This window comes from Astatotilapia calliptera, chromosome 16, assembly GCF_900246225.1.
Source record: "Astatotilapia calliptera chromosome 16, fAstCal1.2, whole genome shotgun sequence".
In the NCBI taxonomy this organism is placed as follows: domain Eukaryota; kingdom Metazoa; phylum Chordata; class Actinopteri; order Cichliformes; family Cichlidae; genus Astatotilapia; species Astatotilapia calliptera.
The window spans coordinates 19,207,919-19,234,959 of NC_039317.1; the positions used below are offsets into that span (position 1 = coordinate 19,207,919).

Sequence of the window (27,041 nt, forward strand, 5' to 3'; positions counted from 1 at the left end):
GCTTTTAGCAAACATTACAAAAACATAAGCATACGGCATTTTGGTGGGAATTTTTTTAAATTTATAGCAGTAGCATCATGAACATTTGGAACTCTGTTAACAGTGTGTGGGCCAACGTAGGCAAATGCAGAGGAAGTAATAAAAAGATACAAAGATAAACATTAAAAGAAAATACATATTTTTGTCTTTTTTAGTGATTTCCCCCCTTTTTCCTATAAGCTATGCTAAACAGTAAAATGAGCGTAATGAGTCCAGTCATGTTCTCACTAGCTTAGAAAATGTCAAATCATCAATGGCGCGTAATATAAACAGACTAAGAGAATCTCAGTGTGCTAACACTCAATATTGAAAAGCATTAAACTAGATAATATTCTTTATTGGAAATCATTGCAAAGGCTCGAGAATGCTTGTGAAAATTACCATAAGTGAGCATAAGCTCCAGTGCAAGTGGAATTGGCAAACTGTCCTGTTGTCTGATAAATCACTTTTATATAAAATCAATTTTATATAACATTATGAAAAACAAAAAACAGGCAAACAAAACAAAACAAATTAACAAAAAAAACATTTTAAGGACAAATCATTGTAAAACTTAGGGGACGTCTACAACGGAACCATTGTTTTGTAGCTGAAAGTTGGTTGCTGAGGAAAATTTCAACCTCCAGTTGCCTAGGCAACCTTGTATTTACAGTCTTGTCAAATGTTGATCCAGGGTATCCTTCACTATCACTGTCACTTTATTGGTTTCCCTCAGAGTTGACAGAAGTCTAACCGGGGACCTGTCCATAAGTTGCCAAAAGTCAGCGACTTTCTGTGTTCTCTGGTCACCACATCGCTGAGAATTTATTCCAGTGTGGAGGCCCCTTCACGCCTGAATTATTTTTCTACAGTAAATTTATGTAGAGCCTATGATACAGCCTGTACAAGTGGTAGAAGCCTTTAACAGCATTTATACCTTTAAGGGCCTCCTTAGATTTCTAGGGAAGTGCACAACAGCTTGAGTTTGGGAGTAATGTTACACAGAAGTATACATTCCCTGTTAGGCATTGTAGATGATAAACAAAGCAATTTAAAGCTGAAAACTACACAGTAAAAGCAAATCAGATGTAATTTTGGCACATTAAAACAAGTTGCGTATAGGATTAAAATCAAAGTCTACACAGTGTTGTATTCAGATTAAATAGTTTACAAGGAGAAAATGATCTACTTTCCTCGCCATTCTTTTGCAATGATTCACCTTGTACAGCCGCCTTGCTGGGTCCTGCCACCTGCCTTTCTTTCTATTCACTGGTAAAAAGTAATAATTGTTCATTTAAACTGGTGATAAAAAAAAAAATTCCTGACATGTATGCGAATCTTTGCTTTTCTAAGCTGTTGTTTTAACCAATACTCAAACTTTAAAATCTCCACCATTTAGTTGCCGTGGGATCGTCCTCCTTTTGTGTGTTTTCAGGCTGTGTCGAGGTGCTGTCACAGCATTTAAATGAGCATTTTGCTTCAGCGAGAATGAAGAGTTTTTGTCAGCCTCCACTCATCATGGATGATTAGAGAAAAATGTCTACCCATCTTGACTGGAGATCGCCACAGCTCCAGATAACATGCTCGGTGATTGAAGGTCGCAATATTTTGAATTCTAATGGGCCTGCAAGATGAATTGCCTGAAATAGACTGTAGAATCTTCCTGCTTCCTCCCCATGCCCCCCTTGCCTGTCCGCTGTGAAAAGAACCACTGGGAATGGCAAGGCCCGATGATCATAGAATTATTGGATGGTGATTCTAAACCCTTCAAAAGGGAGTTGCTATGGAGATCTCGTTCCAAACTGTGAAATGATTCACCTTTGAAAGGCTGGAGGGCCTGAAAGCTGAACACATCATTGTTCAGGTGGCGGTTGGTTAGGAAATTGCTGGTGTCTGTGCAATCAGCGGCACTATAGTAGTTAGGGATCTAAAAAGGTTTGTTCTCTGAATGATGTGGGACAACAGTGGTCTGCATATGACAGTTCCTTTCAATCAAGGCACTCTCACGCTCAGCGGTTTAACAAAATGAATGAAATGACAGAGGTTAAGCTAATGATAAGTGAATTAATACCGTTGTTTCTGTCTGTAGTCAGTTCGGGAGAACAGACTACCCACAACATTCAGCTTTCAGCTGCACACGGATCAGACATGTCTGAACGACTTTTCCCTATACATATATACTTTTTCACTCTGTGATATGAAACCTGGTGGAAAGATGCACTTTTAAAACTCAGTTTACCATTAGATTTTTCAGCTGTCAGTAGATTACATAGGAACTGGAGGCACTCTGTGAGGTACAGATATTCATACTATTGAGGACTATGATCTATTTTTAGCTGGAATCATGTAGAAAACATGAGTATATCTCTGAAGGGCTACAACCCACTATTTTCAGAAATCAAACTGCTTTTTAGCAGCCAGTGTATTTGCCGTAATTGATATTGGCTGAGAAACAAGGCAGAATCTTCCACAAACTCTGTTACTGAAGCCATGTGCTACAGATATGGCTGTCAGTTTCATGAATCTTAAAAAGAATGTCAAGAAGATATCTCCTGAATGAACATAAATACCCGTATGTGTATTGCCTGTGTTTTTATGTCGGGAAGACATCCATAATGTGCTTTTCCTGACAGACTCATAAAATAGCTTTTACTGCTCTAAATACCAGGAGAATTGCGGCACTGAGTTTGCATGAACATTTTAAGAGCAGCATGAGGAATGCAAGTTCTTCAGATGTGCTCTTACCTATCTTGCATGTGAAAACATGCACAGGAAGTTAGAAGTCAATGAATACTGTAATTTGACTGAATTATGTTGACCACATATCCTCCCAGGTAGCAACATCAGAGGAAGCAGCTCAATCAGTATTGATCTTGACTTGACTCAGATGACTTTCTCGTCTGTGTACCTGGCAGATAAGTATTGTTGTTGTGTTAAACTTGGTATTTGTGAATTTTGTTGATGTGAAGTTTTGAAGAAAAAAAAAAAGGTTTCTTCTGTTATTTTGGGGGTTTTTTTTGGTTTTGTCTTCTTAAATACTTTTCATTTATAAATATCACTTTGAGTTCTATCTTCTGCAGTGCTGCTGTAATTTTACAGAGTTTAGCCTGATCCCTAATCAAGCCATTGAACACTGCACAACCTCTAGAGACTAATCCTTTTGTTCTGTCAATAAAGGAGCACCTGTTAATGGTCTTTTCATAATGTACACCATTTAAAAAGAAGCAATAAAACTGAACTGCGAGACAAACCTGACTCCTGAAAGTTGGCCTTTCCAACCTCTTCTTTCTTTTTTTGTGTGTTTTTACTGTCTTGCATGTGGTTTTGTGTGGCGCCACAGTTTCATAAGGGCTGTCTTCACTGAGCCCTGCCCCGACCCATTTTTTTAAAGGCTAATTGTGGAGATTGCCCCATCAGATTTCCCTCCTTTCTTTCACTTTGTGCATTTGTTGCCGGGCTCTAAGCCTTGAATGGGAAGGCAGTAGAGTAGATGCAAATGTTAAATTAGGCGAGATTAATTAAAGCAAATTATTTTGGAATATGCGGTAGTCAGCAGAGAGTGGCAGTTGATGACTAAATAGTGAGTGATCAGCTGCTCTCCTTCCTCGGAAGCTTGTTTGAATTTACTTTTTTATTAACATATATAACAATAGTTTAAACATTGTTAATTACTTAAGACATTAAAAAAATGGGCTTACTTTAGGCATATAGGAACATACATGCATTTTAATGCTTTAATTAAAACCTACACCAGCCAAGACTGGATGTATCTTTGTAAACTTCTATGCTCTAATTAATATGTGCAAAATTAAGGAACAGTTTCCCTCTGCTACACAGTGCAAAACTGTACATCATGATTGTTTATAATGTATGTATATTCTTGCAGCTAACAAAATGATTACATTGCATTATATTTTCTGAGTTCATGCAGACACAATAGCAAATTTTCATTCAATCAGTGCTGAACAGGGAGATGGTAAATTGGAGCAGCAAAACAATAATTCCACTGATTAGCCCCTTTCTGTGTGGCGTAAGTGAACTGTTTATACTGTGGAGTACCTCTGCAAGAGGAGAGGAACCAAAACAGCCTGATTAGGCAAAGAGTAATTGAATAAGTTCATTTCACCATGAGGACAACGCACAGGATGACAGCTTGCACAAAAGTCTACAGCTTCTGTTGACTTGCATGGCTAATAAGATGTTGCTTTTTTTTTTGGTTGTCTATCATTTTCTTGTAGAGCTTGATTGCAAAAGTTTGCTTTTATGGAAAACCAAGGATTTATGGCTCCTTAACACAGTGAAAGATATAATATTCTGCGTGTACAGAGGTTTTGGTAAAAGTCAGCATAAAATGTGAAAAAGCTCATTGCTGGTATCAGAGGAACTGGTTCTTATTTGTCAAGTTTATAAAGCAGCATTGTGAGGCTGTACTCTGACATAATGTTGCTCTAAGCTAACAATCGTAACAGTTGTAATGCTAGTTTGAATGCTTTACAGGTCTGATGTTTACAGTGTAGCCGTCTAGTTGTAACAATGTAAACTGTGGGGCAGGAGAGAAGCTCAATTGCCAACTTTCATTTGCTCTCCAAAAAGGTCATTGGAGCATGCAACCTAGCATAAAACCTTCCAATACAAATACTTAATATGCATATAACTTAATTTTCCTCATCGTGTTTTACTACGTTTTTCTTTTTTAATTTAAAATGCAAGAACAAGGCAGATGGAACCATGGGAAATCAGAATATTTCATCAAAAATAAAATCAGTGTAGAACATTTACTTTAAAAAAAACAAACTACTGAGCACCATTTTAGCTATTTTTCTATTATTACCTACTCGGATCCACTCGGCACAGTTCACCAGAGTTTTCAGGTTTTCCATTAGGTAATAGTACCTGGTATCACATACTTTCTGGTACCTGCTCGACCGGGATCCCAAGTGATCCAAGCAGGTGTTAAAATGTGACATGGTCAGACTGCGTGCCACCGATTGGCTAGTCAGTAGCGTCACTCGATGACTCATGAGAGCGTCTCATTCACAAAAATCAAAACCAACATTTTTGAAACTGGGCAACAAGAGAAATGGCTACAAATAATAAAACCGTGGTCCCTGAGTCTGACAAAAGAGCAGCACCAGATATATTCTCGACCACTGTTAAAGCGTTCATGTCGCATATTAATTACATTAATATCCGAGTCGATCCGTGGCGAGTCGGTCCAAGTAGGTACTAATGAAAAAGGGGGTTTTCAAGATGACGTTTGGCCCTATTACCTATTCTGACTTATAACATAAAAAGTGGCCGCGCAAGAGTTTTAACTCTTAATTGTTTATTAAATATTAGAAAAAAAATATTTAGACTGTTGGTGCCACTCCGTGCCCTTCCTCTGGACACACCCATGCGTAGGTGGCAATAAGATATAATGCGTCTGTTTACTTGGTGTACTTAACAAAGACATCAATTTGTTTTAATTTTAAAGTTCAAACTAAACAAACTTCTCTTTAGGAGCCTCTCAAGTGATCTACATGCGTCACATATGGTGATGTTTCATTGTACAGATAGACCTGAAACTCAGGTATGCTGTTGCTCATCATAGCTATGAATCATCCATATTTCCCATATATGTGACTGTTAGAACTTGTTGAGATTTTATCTCAAAGGGCCCTTCCTGTCGACAGTTCTCCACACATTCAGGTGTCAAAATATGAATATTGATTGTTGATAAAGTTTGGTAAATATACACATTCCAAACATCACTCACCTGACAGCCACTTCCTTGTTGAATGATATGGGATTCCTATTATGCTTCAGTGAAACCTCACGAGTTGCTGTTGTTGACTGATATATGACAATGTGTGCAGCTACAGTGGGGCAAAAAAGTATTTAGTCAGCCACCGATTGTGCAAGTTCCCCCACCTAAAATGATGACAGAGGTCAGTAATTTGCACCAGAGGTACACTTCAACTGTGAGAGACAGAATGTGAAAAAAAAAATCCATGAATCCACATGGTAGGATTTGTAAAGAATTTATTCGTAAATCAGGGTGGAAAATAAGTATTTGGTCAATAACAAAAATACAACTCAATACTTTGTAACATAACCTTTGTTGGCAATAACAGAGGTCAAACGTTTACTATAGGTCTTTACCAGGTTTGCACACACAGTAGCTGGTATTTTGGCCCATTCCTCCATGCAGATCTTCTCGAGAGCAGTGATGTTTTGGGGCTGTCGCCGAGCAACACGGACTTTCAACTCCTGCCACAGATTTTCTATGGGGTTGAGGTCTGGAGACTGGCTAGGCCACTCCAGGACTTTCAAATGCTTCTTACGGAGCCACTCCTTTGTTGCCCGGGCGGTGTGTTTTGGATCATTGTCATGTTGGAAGACCCAGCCTCGTTTCATCTTCAAAGTTCTCACTGATGGAAGGAGGTTTTGGCTCAAAATCTCACGATACATGGCCCCATTCATTCTGTCCTTAACACGGATCAGTCGTCCTGTCCCCTTGGCAGAAAAACAGCCCCATAGCATGATGTTTCCACCCCCATGCTTCACAGTAGGTATGGTGTTCTTGGGATGCAACTCAGTATTCTTCTTCCTCCAAACACGACGAGTTGAGTTTATACCAAAAAGTTCTACTTTGGTTTCATCTGACCACATGACATTCTCCCAATCCTCTGCTGTATCATCCATGTGCTCTCTGGCAAACTTCAGACGGGCCTGGACATGCACTGGCTTCAGCAGCGGAACACGTCTGGCACTGCGGGATTTGATTCCCTGCCGTTGTAGTGTGTTACTGATGGTGACCTTTGTTACTTTGGTCCCAGCTCTCTGCAGGTCATTCACCAGGTCCCCCCGTGTGGTTCTGGGATCTTTGCTCACCGTTCTCATGATCATTTTGACCCCACGGGATGAGATCTTGCGTGGAGCCCCAGATCGAGGGAGATTATCAGTGGTCTTGTATGTCTTCCATTTTCTGATGATTGCTCCCACAGTTGATTTTTTCACACCAAGCTGCTTGCCTATTGTAGATTCACTCTTCCCAGTCTGGTGCAGGTCTACAATACTTTTCCTGGTGTCCTTCGAAAGCTCTTTGGTCTTGGCCATGGCGGAGTTTGGAGTCTGACTGTTTGAGGCTGTGGACAGGTGTCTTGTATACAGATGATGAGTTCAAACAGGTGCCATTCATACAGGTAACGAGTGGGGGACAGAAAAGCTTCTTACAGAAGACGTTACAGGTCTGTAAGAGCCAGAGATTTTCCTTGTTTGAGGTGACCAAATACTTATTTTCCACCCTGATTTACGAATAAATTCTTTACAAATCCTACCATGTGGATTCATGGATTTTTTTTTTTCATTCTGTCTCTCACAGTTGAAGTGTACCTCTGGTGCAAATTACTGACCTCTGTCATCATTTTAAGTGGGGGAACTTGCACAATCGGTGGCTGACTAAATACTTTTTTGCCCCACTGTATATTTCAAATCTAACTATACAATGTTTACAAAAATGTCTCATAAAGACGCTCTATCCGTTTGGGTACAATTATTCAAGTAGCCTACAATTTTGAAGCACTTTTCATGTAGGACTGGCTGTAAAAATACTGAACATATTCATATTATGTAATAACTGATAATTGATTTATTGTTGAATAAAGCAAATATGCATGGCTTGGAGTGAAAAGGAAAACAAAAGAAAGTTGTTTGTGCATGCTGTGGATATTTGACATGGTTTCCATTGTTTGTGTGTAAGAGGACAGCTATAAAGAATTCCAGTAATTAACAGTGAATGGTTGTTAAGGCCTCACACACAGGCCTAGAGAGTGGAGCCTTTGTGACTTCCTGACAATCGCCAGTTGAAAAAAAAAAATTTGCTTACTTGTTTCAAATTGTCAAGTTATTTTGTTGTTGTTTTTTATAGTGTGCTGTTTTTTGCCTGCAAGAGTAAAATTCTACTTTAAACATTCATGATAATCTAGCAAGAGCCATATAGAAATATGATATGTAATACTTTTATATATACATGGACTTTTTTGGGGGGTGGGGGGGGGGGGGGGGTTGTAGAATTGTGACCATTTGATGTCTTACTTTAGAACACAACACTTTTAGTTGCCGGTAAGTAAAATATTAACTTCAGAAGTTTTGTTTGGAACCAGAGGTGGGACCAAGTCATTGTTTTGCAAGTCTCAAGTAAGTCTCAAGTCTTTATCCTCAAGTCTCAAGTCAAGTCTCAAGTAATGTCAGGCAAGTCAGAGTCGAGTCTCAAGTCACTGGTGTAAAAGTCCGAGTCAAGTCACAAGTCTGAAACTTTGAATTTCAAGTCCTTTCGAGTCTTTAAAAAAAAAACGAAAAAAAGCATGTTGCAGTTATGCTAAATGTAAATATTAGACCATGTAATTTTTTAATCTGTGTTTTTCTCAACACATGACAAAATAGTGAACTTAGAAAATACACACAAATTGTGAAATTGCACCTCTTTAAAATGCAGCTCAATTAAACCTAGCTCCAAGAATAATTTTCACCGACAGTTCTGAGATAAGCTGCATGTTATTCTTGGATGCGGTTGTAGGACCGGCTTTGAAATCGCATGACAAAAATATCATACATAAATAAATGATATTTTTTTTTAAAATATCATTTAAAAAAAAAAACTGCATCACCAACGTAGCCTTGAAAACATTTGCTAGTTAGATGAAGTCAGCTATCTCATCGTAGCATATTTATATGCATATTTATAATCATACGGTTCTTGGAGTGAGTGCATACACTCATGAAGTTTAGTAACTTCAGGTCACTGCAACAAGCCCAGGTACAGTTTACCGCCGGATGGGTGCAGGACCTTGAAATGCACCGTGTAGAACGAAAGATCATCGTACGTATCATAAGTTTACCAGTCTCACAAATTGTTGTCATAAATACACATTCCTTAACCGTTTATTAATAGGACCTTTGAGCTCAACGGTAATTAATTAGTAGTGGAAATAATTTCTGGTACCCATCACAGAAATGTAGCAGTGACAATAATATTGTATGCTGTAATCGTACTGGGCAATTAGTGATACAAAAAACCTGTTTTATCCTGTGAATAAAAGTATATGTTTTTGTCAATGTACCATAATAACAGAAGCGAAACGCAATATTGTGTCAGGACAATTCACTATTTATGCACAATAAACAAAGGAGCATAGCGCGACCATTTCTGTTCAGCGCCAGACTTGCTTGTAACCTATATCACCAATTATGTTAACTACAACAGCAGACTGACCTTTGTGTAAATGCTTGGAGCAGACTAACCTGTGAGCTGGAGTGTTCTGGGACGTTATATTTGATCTTTGAATGGCTGCAATCCAGGCCATCCGTCGCGTCTTTGTCACTTCGGAAACATGGCTCGAACAATTTCTCTTCAACGACGTAATCCGATAACAACCGATCTCTTTACCCGTCGGCTTCCCGTGGCTGTCATGCGACCGGCTATTGCAGTTAATAATACAACAGCTTCTTGACATTTTTGTGTTTCTTTTTATCGCTGTGTGACTGATTTTAATTGAAAGCCTGCGTGCGCTAGTACCTCTTGCCACGAGTTCCCAGAATCCTTTGCGGTTCTACCCGTGAATGACGTCACATTTTCAATCTCTATATAATATGCATGTTAAATTTTATATTTGGGGTAAAATATCAAGTCTTTTCAAGTAAACCGGTTCAAGTCCAATTCAAGTCCCAAGTCATTGGTGTAAAAGTCCAAGTCAAGTCACAAGTCTTACAACATTTTTTCAAGTCAAGTCTAAAGTCATAAAATTAATGACTCGAGTCTGACTCGAGTCCAAGTCATGTGACTTGAGTCCACACCTCTGTTTGGAACTGAGTCAGTTTTCATGCTGCAGTGTTCCCAGTGCTGTAGAATGATTAATACACCAGTGAGGTGCTCTTTCTCCCCCCCCCCAAATGCGCCATGTTGTCAAACAAGCTCTGCACAAACTGTACTTTGTAAATTGAAGAAAATATTTGCAAGACATGTGGGAGAATTGTCCACTACAGTTGCCAGTGTTAATGTTAAAGGCTTGTCACTCTCATGTGCCAGATGTACAACCCACCCACCACCACCCCACCAGCCCCACCCCCACCCGCCACCACCCCCCCTTCCAAACCCTGAGCACTGCTGAAGAATCAGAAGGAGTCCTAAGAGCCGCTGGTGGCTAAATGGTCTGCTTCACAGTCTCATTACCTAATCACCAGCATAGCCACAGCTAAGATGCAAATGATTGGAAAACGGCTGTCCTCTTTCATATAAGAACGCTGACATTTTCTCCTAAATCATGCTTAGTTTTCTGCGTTTTTTGTTGGTTTTTATGTTTTTTTTTCACTAAATGGCTAATAGTTTTAAAACGGAGAAGTAGGAAATGCAAGGCCAGATGCTCTCCGCTTCATGCAGAATGACAGACAGGCCTGTTTTAGTTGCACTTAAAGCCAATTTTGGTGGAACTTGGCTTGACACTGTGAGCTGGTTTCTAACTGTTCTGACACACTGAAAATAAAGATTAAATATATTCCTGAATATTGCATTTCTATGACTGACATTGTGCTTTTTTATGTGGATGCCTTTTTTTCATATTCTCTGCAAAAAATAATGCTTTTCCTGGGCTGAATCTAATCACTGTTTCACATTTGATTTCCAAAAAGTCAATGTCATTGATTCTGTTACCCCAATTTGTTGTTTGGATTATACGTGTTCATCTAAAGCAGTGCTGTTGTTATTTCTAAGAAGAAGAAAAAAACCTTTATCCTGATGCTCTCCCTATGTGTTTGTATCTTATCCCTGCAGGTGCTTTTGATGATGAGGATATCATCCATGTGGAGGGGACAGTGGACCCAGTGAGGGACATGGAGATCATCCACGAGGAGCTGAGGCTGAAGGATGAGGAGATGATCAGCCCTATTATTGACAAGCTAGAGAAGACAGCCATTAGAGGCAGTGACAAGAAACTCAAACCAGAATATGTGAGTCAATGTCCCAGCAGGCCCTTTGCTCCCCCTCACAGCAAGGCACAAATAATAACCCACCCACACATGGCCAAGGAAAAAAAAGTATGTTTTTTTAATCTCCCTCCAATAGGTCTCACCCCTCCCCCTGGCCCATTTTTCCCTTTCTGAGATTGAAAGTGATCAGGGGTCAGGGGTTTTCTGCTGTAGAAATCATTAATAGAGAGTTACTTATTCAGCTACTGACCCTGGGTCACAGCACTGGGCTAATGAAAGTGTTTCCACACAGCTCTTTTCATCTAAAGTAATACTCAAATCATGGCACAGCTCTGTCTCATGCTTATACACCTACAGCAGCTCGGGAAATTGTGTGAGGCCATATAGTGGGTGACACATATGCCTATACCTTGCTATCAATACAGTAAATGTTTAGAATATGCTTTGACAGAAGATTCTCAGTTCTCGGTGGTGCAGGGCAAAATGCAAGGCAAGATGAGAAAAGAATCCACATCTTGGATGCTAGATCAAAATATATATGGATGCTCGCACACACTCAGGTGGTTATATTGTTCCGGTAATGAGGCTGAGCAGCTAACTTTAGCAATGATTTGGTTGCAAATGTCACATGATGCCCTTCCATCATTGGAGCAGGTTAGGATGGGCCAGCAAGCAAGGGGGATCTGGCCTTTCACTTGGAGCAGCATGCCCAATTTCAGGCCCCAACACACCAAGGCTCTGACCACTCATTACACTAACGAGAGGGGCTATTTCACCTGCTGCAGAGGCCCCCGTGACTGGTTGGTTTCCCTCAGACGAAACCCCCCCACCCACCCACCCCCTTACAGCCAGCAGCACTTCCCCACACCCCTGTAGCCCCGCAGACAGGAGCCATTCAGGCTAGGCAGGTGGCCGCTTACGCACATAATTGCTAACAATTTTAGGCAATGAATAAAAATGATCTACATTACTTGTCAAAGGTTGTGCACGCGTCGGCAAGTGAGAATCTATAGAAGACCTCTTTAGATGGCAAAGAATGGTGCTTATCAAAGGCTGCACTAAGCTTTTAGATGGGAGGGATTGTGTGATTGTCTCACAGGCTGAGCCTAGCGTGTGACATGCTCAGCTGTGTGTAGGCACACGTACGCACGTCTAATTCAACATCTATATGCAGAACATCGAGACTATGTCTAAAAATGTACAGTTTAGTAGAAACAATGGTGCTCGTTCTTTCTTTTGCAGTGCCACGAAATAATGTGAAATAAAAAGGATATTGTGTGCAGCCTTTTAAAAGGTGATTGCTTGAAAGACCTTTGAAATGGGATTTAATTTCCTTTGTCGCACTCATTTGTCTATATACTCTAAAGGTCTGCGTGTGGTGTGAAAATTCATGAATAAAAGCATATTTTATCCTGTTCCTATCAGATTTAAAGAATTCGTTTAATGGGATTGAAATGTGAGAGTGTCTTATTGTACTATTTAAGTCTGTGGTGATTATCACAGTGGTAAATATGACATAATTCAGGATGATGCACCCTGTTTCTTGTTAAAACTTGGCCTAAAAATTCAAAAATCAGGGGAGGGTTTTTTGCACGAAAAGCAGCAGTGTATTTTAAATAAAATCAAGCATCTCAAAGCCCACAAGTTGCTGTGTTAGAAAACTGAAAATATTCTTAATTTGAAAAAAAGAAGAAGGTCAGCATTGAGTTCATGTGAATTTGCTTCTGTTTGCACTCATCAAGTGTTGGATTGAAAGGGCAAAGTGTTGTCTTGCAGAAAAATGCAGACCTTTGCCCTGTTACATAGAAACACAGTGCCAGCATAGTGTATTACTCTGAAAGAAAACTACTGTGCAAAGCAGCATATAATTATGCAGTATAAGATAACACCAAAAGGACAACACTGAATAATTGTAGTTTGTGACACAAATCAGCCTAACTTCCTGCTGAAACCGGATGTCGGCACAAGACAAAATCCTTAAAGACAAGACTGACATTATCAGATTAAAGGATTTGAGTTGTGACGAAGTATGCAGTTTTATCGAAACTGTTAAAAAAAACACTGCTACACAGATGATGTTATACTATTTAGGAAAACTAAAGACATATATGGAAATTACTGTAAGGTTCAAATTCCTAAAAGTTCTAATATTTTGTTGTGCTAAATTTATGTGCACGCACCACTACAAGGCTCAAATTTATGCATTGTTAAAAAATGTAAACATGTTTTCTGGTGCTGTGTTTACAAGAACAATGTTTCATTGCTTTTGTCCAAGTGAATCCTCAAATCCCCTCTCCCTGCAAAACAATAATAAGAAACCGGCCCACCAGCGGCGCTTCATGGTGGCAAGCGTATGTGTTTGACCCCTGTGGGACCTATATGCCTTTTATTAACACCTGCCTGTTAGAGGAGCTCTGCACGGCGGCTGCGAGCTGATGAGGGAAACCTGGAGCGGGTTCAGCCTGTGTCACTGGCCGTTTGCTGTTTCCATTTCACAGATGATTAATCTCTCTGTGAAGACTTGGGCCGGCGCGGGCGGAGTGTATGCAGCTCTTCCTGCGCTCTCTCCCGCTGGCTGCACTCTGGCTGCCTGACTAAAAGGCCTTTAGAATTCCTGTGGAGAGAGATGTGCAGAGAGTGAATGCAGCTGGCTGGGGGTCAGTGTGTGGAGCTTTTTCTGCCATTGTGTAATTGAGGCTCTGGCAGGATTTTTTCCTCAGTTCTTTCAAAAGGGAGTATGATTGTGAAGTGCTGCAAGGGTTTGGGGAGGGAAAAGGAGGTAGGGGGAGTGTTGCAGGGGGTGGGGGAGTTTTTATATGAAGGGGGAGGTCAAGTTGACAGGAACAAAAAGAATGTGTTCCGCTAATTTCTGTGGGGCTGGATCAACAATAATAGGCTCAATTTCTTTATTACAAATTTTATAACTACCTCCCTCCCATTTTCCCACCCTTTTCCGCTTCCAGATCCTGTCAAGACCCAGTCTTGCCTGTGGTCTCAACCCACAAGTACCTCAGTAATGAATGTGGCATACATAGCTGGAAATGCTCAATATTTTCTCCAGAAGAAACACTGAATAATTAGCTCTGTACCTCACTAGTCCTTATTCAGTAGGACTACATTCTGCAAAGTGCCTGAGGAGGGACCAATAATTTACACCTTACTAACCAACTTCCAATTAGTTCCCCGCTCTTTCCAATTTCGTCTCCTCTCTCTATCCTTTTCATTAAACAGTCCCGATGGAATATTGATGTATAAAGCTGAGACTCTGAGAGAGACACCCCAGAAGGCATTTTGTCATGATTTAAAGGAGGGAAGGGGGTCTTGTGCATGCCATCCCTGTCAAAGATAGGCCACTCCTGCTTGAATGCGAGCAAAGGCCATTGTTCATTTTGGCATCAGGATGCCATGCATTTAGGAAATAATTAGCCCATACCCTGCTGGGTTTATATTCTTTTTCATCTCCTTTAATGGCTCCTTGTTCATTCTATTTTAACCCCATACAGGACATTATGTGCAAAATCAAGAGCTGGGTAGTGGATGAAAAGAAACACATCCGCTACTATCACGACTGGAACGACAAGGAGGTAAGCCTTTGATGTTGCTGTCACATTTATTGGCGCGATTTATCATGCTAATCTTTTCATCTGACCTAAAAGTACAACTGCTGTTTCCTCTTCTTTTGTTTTTTGTGTTTTGTTTTTCAAGCAACATGTTTTTTGTGCAAATCGCAAGTTAATATTATGCACAGTTATATTTTGACATTGCTTTTGTACAAGCTAATGACATCTGGCCATGCTGATCTTGATTTAGAGGCTTCCTAGTTGCGCCCCACAGAGCCTATACACCAGACTCTAATTTGATTTGGCTTCGCTTGTCTCTGTGTTGTCCTCAAAGGCTACTTTGGAAAGTTGTGGATTCTCAGTACTTGCCTTGTCTGTCTTTTTCTACAGATCGAAGTGCTGAACAAATACTTGTTTTTGACATCCAAACCAATGATCTACCTCGTTAATCTCTCTGAGAAAGACTACATAAGAAGAAAGAACAAATGGTGAGTACTTCGAAGAAGGGCGGGAGCAGATTCATCGCTCTCACTAATCATCGCTAAAGAGCTTTCCTTCTACTTACGTAAGGAATAGCGTTCATTTTTACTTAGTTTAATCTAAACGTGTGCGCATTTGCCGTTGTGTGAGACTTACTGTGGTCTCCTGCTGACAACAACAGTCATATCTCTGTGAGAGAATCTGCCTGGAGGTGGCACTAAGTAAGCTCTAACACAACACCCAGCCCCAGACTCTGCACTTCATTAAGCCCATACGAGCATATGGTCTCCATTTCCAGCAAAATTTCTCATTTCCATATGATATCAAAGAGAGCGAAGGCTTTAAATGACAAAACAAAACAAGCGTATGTACATTTTGAAGCCAAACAGCTGATTAAAATCATCTGGGCCAGTAAATCATAGGGGCAAGACTCCTTAAAGATTATCTGAAATTGTTTTTGCAAATATTTGGTTTTGTCTTCACATGTTGTTGCTCTTGCTTTACAAGCATCTCTTCACAGCCATGAAATTCCCACAGTTCAGAACGACAGCCGAGGCTTCCTAGATGTGTTTAACTGACTGTTTTCCATAATAATGCGCATGTACGGGGAATTGCATGACTCATGCTTTCAGGTACAACACTGGTCACGATGTCAAAGGGCTAAAGATGACCTTGAAGGCACTGATATAAACTTCCAGCTCTGTGATCCTTACAAGCACTTTTTTGTAGTAATGTTGTCATGTGGCCTCAGTGAGAGCTGATCCAGAAGGCTGGTGTTTGACATCCATTATGTCTGAAAGGGCTACTTTTCCCACACTGCAGCCATTTTGTCAATAATACCAACTTGTGGATTGTTATCACACTTTTCCAATTGCCCTCCAGGCTGGTGGTGTCACTTCTTAGAAAATTTGTTTTTGGCGCTTTACTTGGCAGCATTGTATTACAAGTGAAGTTGTTTACCTATGACTGTTTGTTAAAATGTTCCTGACACGAAAGTATGACTGTCAGACGGAGGGAGGAGGAAGAGAACTCATAAATCAAATGATTCATGGCAAGTGGAACATCCGTCATCAGTAGGAATAGAGGTTCCCCCCTCCCCCCTTTTTTTTCTCATGTTGTGTGTGTGCGTGCATGTTTCTAACTGTGTGAAATGCAATAAATCGCGGAGTGTTTTAAACAGTAGTGCTCAGGTGTCCCGAGGGCTCCGCGATGAACAATGCCGACATCAAAGTGTTGATGTTTGACAAGTGATGAGTCACTTCCCTTGTCCAGAGAGGAGCTCACACCTGTATGGAGATGATTACAGGTAGATCTAGCTGTCCCTAATTGTACAATAAATGCTGCTCTCAGCCCTAATGGCAGCTAGTCTGCTGCAGAGACGCCAGACTGCCATTTGGCTGTCGCCATGCTCCCGTGTTTTTCCACCAGCACAGTTGAGATGATGATACGGTTAAGGACTATTCAAAGCAAACAGCAAGACAAATTGCAATCCCAGGTTTAATGTGTTCAGGGAAAGAAGGCGAATCGTAGAATGAGGCAAATAAGCCAATTTTATCTGTGTCTCTCAGGACACCCATTCAGGCCTTTTCACAGGTTCACTTCCCTGCTTCTTTTTATTTTTTTAAGCTCTTTTATATTTAAGGTGTTTTGCTGAGATGCTGCCAAGCAAGATTGAGGTTCATGCTATTTAATCTCAGTTACACGATCCTGATATTTTTAATGTATGCATTATAATTTAGTTTTTTTTTTTTATTATTATAGCCATTTAATAGCATTTTCTCAAAATAGTTATGGCAATTGCATCATCGTTTGCAATAGTTTTATTTAGTATTGTAAGTCTCCAAAAACATTCTGTTGTTAACCGGGATCATCCTGTTTGGAGTATGGGAACCACATACCAAGCTGGCCTTGTTTAGACAAGAATACAGAGTATTAGCTTTAGAAAGCCATCATTAATGGAGGGATCAGACAAGGAGCAAGGCCTCCTTTCATCCCCAGGTTCTCTGCTGGAGACAGTACATCATTTACTGTTGAGAGGAGCACATGGCTCCAATCCTATACAGTGTATGTGTATGAGAATGCGTACATGTGCATGTTTGAAGTCTGTTTCAGAGGCGACTCCATGCTCATTTGGATGCTGGTGTAATTGCGGTGTGGAGATCAAAGGCGCGCTGGCCGAGTGATGTTCCAGAGGAGACTTTACCACACAGCCCTCTCCTCTGTGCAGAGGGGGCCGCCTGCTGCTCACCGCTCCCCTCTCCCCTCTAGCCATGCACTGCCCCCTGCACATCCCCGCTCGTAAAAAATGATTAAGGCTGCATTTGTCATGTGTTTATGACTGAGAGGCATTGCGTGATAGGGAATGGCATCTACAAGAGTCTATCAAGAGGCTTTCTCCTCTTTCCCCGGCGTCAGTGAGCTGCCTGGAAGACTATTCAACAGAGCGCAGTGTGTGTGTGTGCGTGTGTGTGTCTGTGAGAGCGCTGTTGATAATGTGGTGGCTGCAGTCTGCCCAATGCTGGCATCTTTACTCGTCATCTAAGACGTTGTGTATTTTACAAGCACGTGGCCTCGCCAATTTTAGGACTCTTTCTTTCTTTTAATAGATTTGATATCAGATATTTATTTAATCTTCTTCTTAATCTTCGAAGAGTATTCATATTTTGTAATGACAGAAGACACAATTAGAGGACACTTCAGCTATACTGTGATGTTTTTTCCTCCCTTGTCATTTCTTTTTCTGCCTTTTTCTTCTCCTTCTTTTGGACAATGTGCATTAAAGTAAATTGGTGCCTCTTAAGTAGATGAGTTGACCTTTAAGGAAACCGGCAAGCGTGACCTGTCTGTGAGTGCCTCTGCCGTGTGGGCTCTCCTGGTGAGTGTAAGAACTGCAGGGTACCACTGCTTGCAGCTTTTATTAACTCTGTGCGTGTGTGTGCGTGTGTCTGCGTGCGTGTGTTTGCATGTGTGAGCATGTATGTTAGTCAGGGTCTGTTTGTCTGCCTGTATACAAGTGGGCATAGGTCTGAGGATGTGTACTTTTCTCTTTAATCTCCAAATACTTTTTTGTTGTTGTACTCTTCCAAACGTATTCGTACTTTATCTCTCTTAAGCATTGTTTGCCTCCAGTGCGTGTTACGTTTGGTACCTCTCTCATTATTCTTTATGCCGGGAAGCGCCAACTTTAACATGCCACAGCTGCTCTTTCTGTCGGTCTCTACCTAATTGTGTTTTCCTACCACAAATGCATCCATATCTATAATCTACTTGCTAATGTTTTCTTGTCGTGATGTAATTCAGAAAATCTTCTGCAATCCTGATTCCCCTCGTTAGCCATTTCAGACAACGGTGATGCTTCAGAAGACCTGACCAGTCTGATTTCAGCACAAGGCCTTGTTTAACGCTGGTGTGTTCAAAGATAAGAAAGCAATATATGATTGATATATGCATTTTTTTTTCTTTTTTTCTTCTTTTTTTTCTTTTTCTGCTCATTCTGTTGGTTTTTGGTTTTTGCCCTTCTCCCCCGTCCCTCTTCTCAGCTGTTTCTCTTTCCCTCTTTCTTTCTCCCCTTCTTTCCCCCAGTCAAGTCTGTCCCATGTTCAGTAAGTGAAAATAAAATAAACAATAAAAGGTGAATCAAATGGACCATTATGGCAAGGCTGGGATGGTCAATTTGGTAAAGTAAATCCGTTGGGCATCTTTCTTTGCCTTTAGACAACAATTCTGATGGCAAAAGAGCCAAACGGGACAGGCAAAAAAAAAAAAAAAAAGCAATATTTCCAGTATCTCTTATTTCACTAATTCCAAAGTAATAATAAGACCAAAACCAAGAAGACCAATCCTATTAATGTTTTTTATTTTCCAAGAGCAGTAAAAAAATATACATGGCCCACAATGTTGAGATACAATAAATAGAAACAGTGCAAATTGTGGAAGCTGTCCTTATATAAAATTCTGTTTTCAGAAAATAAAAAATACCCCATGTATATATTTTAAATAGACTAAAAATGAACCCCAAAATACACCAAATTATAGTTATTTGACTAAAAAGTACAGCGCCTTTCTGTGGTGGAAAATTATATTAAAGCTTACATATGGATATGTATTTGTTTCAAGGTGTATCTTTTTTTGAGTAGGAGCAAATTGGTTTTGGGCTGACAGAGCAGGAGGATGAGAAAATACTGAGAGAAAGAGTCGGTGCACCAGTTTAAATCTCAGCACTGGATTTGTTGACAATGAGAAGAATGTAGATTTGTCCCCGGCGTAACCTTTGAGGCAAATGCGGTGTAAACATGAGGTAATATCTCCGAGTAGGTTGAGGAAATCCAGCCACAGAGGTTGTTATTTCCCCAGAGTCTGATACTCCGGTCTGCCTGTAGGAGGAGCTTTCACAATTGAAGTAAAGGAAGCCCCGAGAGGAGCTGCAGCATTGTGCCACTCTGTCTCACAGCAGACAACTCGATGTGGAGAAGGGGGGTATACTATGTCTGCTCAGCTTAAGGGTTGACTTGTATTTTGTTACCTCTGCTTTTTGGTCCTGAAGAATGTCAGTAACAACTTTATCATGCATTATTTTTTCGCTGTCTTATAATTTTGACAAACAAACACTCGTTTCAGGAACCACACCAACATTTAAAGACTGAAAAAAAAGTCAAACCCACAGACAAAGCCAGTCCATGAAAGAAATCACTGCTACCCACTTCAGCTACTCCAAACCATAATTCACACAAACACAAGTGAAACTTTATTGAGTGCAAAACCACTGGCTCCATCCAAGTTTTTTTTAGGAACTACTATCTAGGGAGTTAGAGTTCACTTTTCAAAGCCATGTGGGAGATACACGATCACATGTTTGATTTGTCCACTCTGTCCTTGTTCAGTGTGGGATCCCGAGAAACACTTTCCCATGGTAGGATGCATACCCTACTATCCGCAGTCGGTCCTAATGGATGCCGTCAGCTAGCTTTCAATGAGTGAAAACAACAGGAGAGGAAGTACAGTAAAACTGAAACAGATGTAAAGTCCTGTCGACTCTGTTAGCCCAGTTATTGACTGTCCCCTGTCCAGGTAATGAAAGGGCACTGTTGTCGTGTACCACATGACCCCATTGTCTTTGATGTGCTTCGTGATGAATACCTTGTAGTAAAATTGAGACTAAAAGTTTTTCATCTTCTTTCTATATTCTTCAGTTTGGTCTCCAAAACCCAGTATAGATTTCTCCCTCATTCCTCAGCCTCAAATCTGATAAATGCTGAGTCAGTCTGCCCCCAATAGTTCATAATCCACTTATTCTGAAGACACACACGGGGGGGATTGTTCTCCTGGCATTTTGCTGACATAGAAATAAATGGCTACGAGTTTCGCATCTGTGCAAACGCTAGATTTTGATAGTTGAGCTTCTTGAGATGAGCTTTGTGTTATCTTTGCGATAAGCTTAAGGCCAGGGACACATGCTGCAGTGAGTGGCCTGTAGCCTCGACAAGTTTAATGAGACAAATAAATGAATTTTACTGTTGCCACATACAGCTCCTGAGCGCTTATTATCAGGATTATTGTTGAAACTGTTATGAATGGACGAGGGGAGAAAAAAAAGATGTCGGATTGTAAGCGGTGTTGGGGAGGGGGGGGGGGCATGATTGGCTGATGTTACATATGTCCTTGATTACCTTCCTTCTGCTTTTATTCTAATAAGTGGCATTCTTTGTACTCCCTAGGACAGCTAGACAGTCTGACACACGATGAGAATAAATATTGCATGTGGTAGACATTAAGCTGTCATCCTGGAAAAAAAGAAGAGATGGAGAAATCCGTGTGGTGTTCTTCAGCGCTACACTTTGCCTGCTCTTGTCACAATTGTCACATCTTGATGACTCCCCCCTCTCTACCCCCAGCCCCCTTATTTTCTCTCGCCCAGTCAACTGCCATGAATGACAGCATGGATACCCCATATAGAGAATTATTTTGGGTGATGTAGAATGTACTCCTCTGGGTTACTGTTTGAATTTCTCATGTTTGCCTGTTTTTTGTTTGGTTTTTTTTGCACCCCTACCCCACAGAAATATCTTTAATGAGTTATGGCTTTGATATTGTGTCCTTAACGACCATCTTAAAGACAAATCTATGGCGGATGGGGTTGTTAAGGTTTCATCTATCATGTGCAAACGTTTAAAGTCACAATATTTAATGGGTGTAGTTATCAAAGAAAGGAAAGTTGTTTTAAAAAGCTTGTTACCAGCACACCCTCAAGGTTTGTTTGAGATACGATGTGAGATGATGCTCTTAATTAAAGCTGCTCCCATTGTGCGTGCGCCATGTTCTGTTTCCTCCAGCCCATGATTGCTTTGAAGATTGAAAGAAGTTGGTAATATTGCTGATAGTGTGTCTGTGTGTGCGCGCGCGTATGTGTGTGTATGTGTCAGATCTCCTCCCTTTCTTAAAGACGCGATGGGTAATGCCTTTCCATCCGGCTATGGCCACAGGGAGCACAGAGCGTCTGCACTCTTGTCGCTCAGGAGCTCACCACTGGGAGGATGAAAAGCTTCCCACAGAGCCCCCGACTTCCCAGCCTCAAAAGCCACCATGAGCTCATACCTCTCATTTCTCTCTCCCGCCACAGAGGAAGGGAAGAGGAGGGGGTAGTATATGCTGTGTGCCGCAACATCTTGGCCCCCTAGGTTGCTCATCCTTGTAACCTGGGACCAGACAAACAGGGGGGACTCTGGGTTTATTACTTGATGATTCTGTGCCTGGCATCTAAGCCAGTAGCTGTCAGGACATGTGAAGGGAGTAAGTAACACATTCAGCTGAGCTACCCGGACTCAGGTGCTGGGAGCTCACCTGTGGGTGTGTCAGTGATCGAGCTGTGGAGGATGTAGGTAGCGGATTACTCTTCGGGTCTGTCAGCACTCAATCGCATCGGGACTGAGCACTCAAACCGGAGGTGGCCGACCTTATACAGGCTTAACTGGCTCTGCACTCATGATGAAGCCAACCTGTTTGAGTGTATGTCAGACGCAGGCCCAGGTCATTTCTCAGGTAGCTGCCCCTGTACTTTAGATGTTCCTATTGTTTGAGCCATTTAAGCAGATCAAAGCTCTGACAAAGCCCAGGGAAGCCCCCAGGCATTCAGAAACACAGGAATTATCCCCCTTTAGGATTCTCACACAAAAAGACAAATAGGCAAGCTCCGGAGGGTGGCCCCACCTGGGGAACATCTCTATTCAGAGCCAGTCTGTTGCAAAAGGTCCAATTGTGGGGTTTTTTCTTCTTGTAATTGTAGAATATATTGTGTTTTAAATTACATGTACTTTAAATACAATAAGCATTAGATCCAAAGCTTGCAACAAATGGTGTGATGCCTATTATATTTTCTAGACGTAAGATGTAAGGTGTCACATGGTCTTGGTTTCATGTTGACTGTTTTTTACCTTTAAAAAATAATAATAATAATAATGCATACATGTTTGAGTTTTGCCAAAGTTTTTCTGGTTAAAAAAAACTATATTTTTCCATTTGATCTGAGAGCACAAACACAGCTTGTTCCTTGGACTTGTTTGAGCCTTCAAGCCAGTGAATGATTAGCAGAAATAATGTCTCTGTCACCCTTAATCACATTAAAACGTGGTTAACATTTAATTTTTCCCACTTGATATGCAAAAATTTCCACTTGATTTGCAGCAGAAGCCATTGGAATTCCATTATAAAAAGAATAAAAATTTCAGGCATCATTTGTTCAGAGAGGGATATCAAGAGCAGAAAGTGCTGAATCTTTCTATTAACCGAGCAGTGAGAGATGGCACTCAGTTCTGGGACATAATAGAGACTGACAAGACACATGCACTCGCACACGCTCTCTCTCACACATGCACACACACACGCACACACACACACGCACACACACACGCACACACATCTTTCTCACTTGTATTAGTTTAGAGTACGAGGTTGATGAAGAAGACCTACAGGGAAAATATTTTACTTACATCTTATTACTGATTTTAACAAAACTGCATATCTTTTCACTTGCTTATTTTTAATCAGGCAGTAAACCTTCCTCTAAAACAAAAGTCAGGCCTGTTTCTTGTGTTAAATAGGCATTTCACACTGTGAATGGGCCTCCACGAACAAGAACACCCCTTTATTCTTTAGTATGACTGAGAGCCATAAAGACACAAAGAAATCTGCAGCATGTTTTACATAAACATTTTTCCAAATTTACACATCCACATAAAATTTCACACAAATAATTGGAAGGGACATAAATACAAATTGCAAAGTGGCACGGGTAGACAGTGGTGAAGTTGACAGAATTGGTTTTGGGAGTCATGTTGATGGCACTTCAAAGCTCTTAATTGACAGCGCTTTGTTTCTGGAGTTGTGGGAAGGGGGTGTTTCATGTTCCTGTGGCAAGGTGTTTGTCTGGTCCTGTGTCACTCAGTGCAAGGACCCGGAGACCCCCGTGCTCATTTGCAGCTCACGTTCTCCGTCTCGGCTTCACATTATTAAAATCATCCCTCAGCCTTCTACCAAGAGCCTCTTTGTTACTTGGCTGGCTTGGCTCAGCTCTGTCAAGTCTTCACCAATTACAGTCTCAGGTACAATGGTCTATTCAAAGGATCACAGCCCTTGACTGGTGTGGAGAGAGTGATTTGTGAATCATTATTCAGCCGCCTGTAGAGAACGCAATACCTGAGGAATGCAAATAACGTGCCACCAAATAAGACAGCTGTGCTGCTAAAAGTGACAAACTACAGCTGTTATTATCTCAGATTGGATTTTTCCCCTCTTGGAGCGCCCTCCATCTCCTATGTTTTCAGGTTTTCTGCTTTGGCTAAATGTGTTTTATTTTTCTGTCCTTTATTGGCGAGACGTTGGATGCCACCTTATTGTGTGTTATTGTGGTGGCAGTCAAGCGTCAGATCTGCATACATGGTGTGAACAGTAAGGGAAATATTAGGTTATTCCTCTTAATAGATGTCCATCTGAAAAGGCAGACAGATGACCTGGCATATGAGGCATTTCAGATTTACTGCGCCGGCCTGTGGTGTTATTTTAACTTGTTGAGAAAAACATTCAATCAAAGCAAAACTGTGCTCTTCGTTTTGCCCGTTACCTTGTCATATATTGTATACTGATAATCATTAGGTAGGAGCAGCGATAGGGTGCTGCAGGTGATAAAGCGGTGACATTGTTATTGGAATAGATGTGGTATTGAGGTGGTGTGGTTCCTCCCAGTCTTTGATTCTTATGGGCTTTAAACAGGAAACTAGGATTACAGATAATGACAGGGACCCCTTAGAATCAATCCAGCCCAGGAGCCGCCGTGTGAAAATGGATTTGTGTGATGCTGCTCTTTGAGATCCGTCCAATCCCAGCCTCGGAGCTTGTGAGGCTAATCTCATAATTGCTCTAACCCCCTCGTATTGTTCTGACTGAGGGTTACCATTAGCTGTGAGGATATCTTTGTCCTGCAATGTCAGGTGTCCTGCTGGACAAGAACACGTAAAGGAAAAAAAAGATCATGCAGTTAAGAAAGTGCCAAAGATAACAGTAGGTGGTTAGTTGCAGTGCTTTCTCGTTGCTTGAATGTTAATGTTTATCTAACATTCAAAAAAACACTCGGCTGGTGGAAGATTTCTTTTTTCATAGTTTAAAAAAGTATATCGTGAATTTCACTTCCACATTTCAGAGAGAAATGTGTGACTTTTTGCTTGAGCGATTTCAAAATGCACTTATTAAGAACAGTCTTGTTGTCGAACTGATTATTTTAATGTCTATTTAAATCATTTATTTATTATCTGCAGGAGCAAAGGTGTCACATTTATTCGAGAAGTGCAAAAAGGGAAGTCACAGCTATTGATTAAGTATAAAAAAAAATGTGACCACAGTGGCATCATCTGTTTGTTTTTTGAACTCTTTTGAAAAGAAGCCATGAGGTGAACTGCTGACCTTAGCCACTTTTCCACCTAAAAGTGGCTAAACTGTCTTTCTGTGCAATTAATTTAAGAATACCTCAAATTACAACAAGGACAAAACAGCGTGAAATGACATACAAATGTCTTTAAAAGTCTGAATTAGGTTAATGATACAAAACACAACATTTAACACCATAAAGAAGGTGCTGAAAACAAAAAGAATCAGGTAACATATTTAACAATAAAATAAAATGAATGAAAACCCAAACTTCAGCAAATATTCTTGACACTTTTTACTGCTTTATGTCTTAAAGTGGAAATGAATGCCCTCCTACTTTTGGCATCATTTTAGGATCACTGAAAATATTAGGACCTGTTTTATACATATATATATATATATATAAATCCAGTTTTTGTATTTTTATTATGTTTCTTTCTCTTTGATAAAGGACGTGTAGTCAAGTCTGATTTTTAGTTGAGAACTTGAACGGAAAGAAAGTCAAACTCTGAAAGGAAATGCCACCTTTAGAGTGCAGTCTCCCACAAACACTCATATTTTCAGCTGCTCTCATGAATATGCATGCATGCAGCGAATAACAAAAACGTTCATGTTAATCAAGTCCTCCAACGTGTTTTGCGACTGCTGTTTTTATTTTTTTTTAATCAGGTTGGTGAAAATCAAGGAGTGGGTGGACAGTCATGACCCCGGAGCCTTGGTCATCCCCTTTAGTGGCGGCCTAGAGAGCCTGCTGCAGGACAAGAGTGAAGAGGAGAGGCAGAAGTACAGCACAAAGCACAAGACGCAGAGGTTAATTAGCATTCAGTCTCCCCACACTTTATTATCAGCTGTGTCCTCCATGCACTCCTTTAATTGCATGTGCTGATAGAATAATAAATGGCAGAGTAATTACCATTATAAAGCAAAGGATCCCTCTTCTTACTGAACAACTCAGTCAAAGGGTTTTCCTCTAAATTAAGTTTTTAACTGTCATCTGTCATCTGTAGGTATAATTATAACTTGGGCATTTTGGGTTTATTGTTCTTGTGTGAAAACCTCTATGGAGAGAAAAATTGTGACAGCAGATTTTTTTCCCCCTTCTTTCTCTCAGCAAAGATCGAGGCATTGGGTTGAATTCTTAAAAATGTTAAATGAGTCTACAAGCCTCCTAATTAATCAAAGAAACCATTGGAGAGTTGAATGTCTTATGCGAAACGAAGTGACCCATCTTATTCACTTAATGAGTTTATATTGGAATGAATGGGGCCTTGCCATTGAGGTGAACTTTGTCTAGGCAGCAGCAGCGATAAAGAATACTTAAACAGTTCAGACCCCTCGATTCAAGCTGAAATCTCTCCCCACCAGTGCCCTGAGCAAGATCATCAAGGCAGGCTACGCAGCCCTGCAGCTGGAGTACTTCTTCACTGCTGGACCAGATGAGGTCCGTGCATGGACCATTCGGGTAAGTGCCAGCTGCCTGCTGTGCGCATACGTACATGTGAGCGTGTGTATCAGACTCACACACACACACACGAATACACACAGTATCCCATGTTCCACCCTGCTGGCACCTTCACTGATATCGCACACTTTCAACTTTGTCATGGTTGTGCTTTAGCTAGTCATTACAGACCAAGGATAACTTCAATTACTGGTGAGCTGCTGAACAGTGAAACTGGGGGCTACATTGATTGAGGAGGGCAACAATTGATTTTGCCCATTACGTCCATGAGAATGTTTCCATCCTGTGCAGATCTGCCTGCCCTCCTCCTGCCGCTGGAGATAAGGAGCCTGTGCATTGTGCCTGCCTAATCTGTGTGACGGAGGTTGTCTGTGCCAAAATTGATGTCGCTTTTCATTCGACTGTTTGTGGGCCTTGCTGGGGGCTCCTCCTCCCCGTGTGTCTCAGTTTACTGAGCCCAGCCCGCCAAGAGCTTTGTGCAATGGGATCGCAGCATTTACATCAATACAGATGTTTGCTTTGCATGTTGGTATTGTGTCCACTTATATTTTCTTTCCTTGAGCAGATAGAAGTATCGAGTGCAGAAATAATAAGCTATTTTGTCTGAGTAACATTTATAAGTTCATATCGGTGGTTTAAAAATA

At 40.8% G+C, this 27,041-nt stretch overlaps 1 protein-coding gene across 2 annotated transcripts in view; it reads left to right on the top strand.

Moving 5' to 3' along the window:
• The window catches only part of LOC113007925 (obg-like ATPase 1), a 46,945-nt gene that overhangs the window by 14,659 nt on the left and 5,245 nt on the right, over positions 1-27,041 (top strand). For both annotated transcript variants that reach the window (XM_026144988.1, XM_026144989.1), the window contains 5 exons: positions 10,829-11,004; positions 14,487-14,567; positions 14,934-15,031; positions 25,605-25,745; positions 26,301-26,397. In XM_026144988.1, the coding sequence (XP_026000773.1) occupies positions 10,829-11,004; positions 14,487-14,567; positions 14,934-15,031; positions 25,605-25,745; positions 26,301-26,397 (593 nt within the window). The remainder of the gene's footprint in view (positions 1-10,828; positions 11,005-14,486; positions 14,568-14,933; positions 15,032-25,604; positions 25,746-26,300; positions 26,398-27,041) is intronic.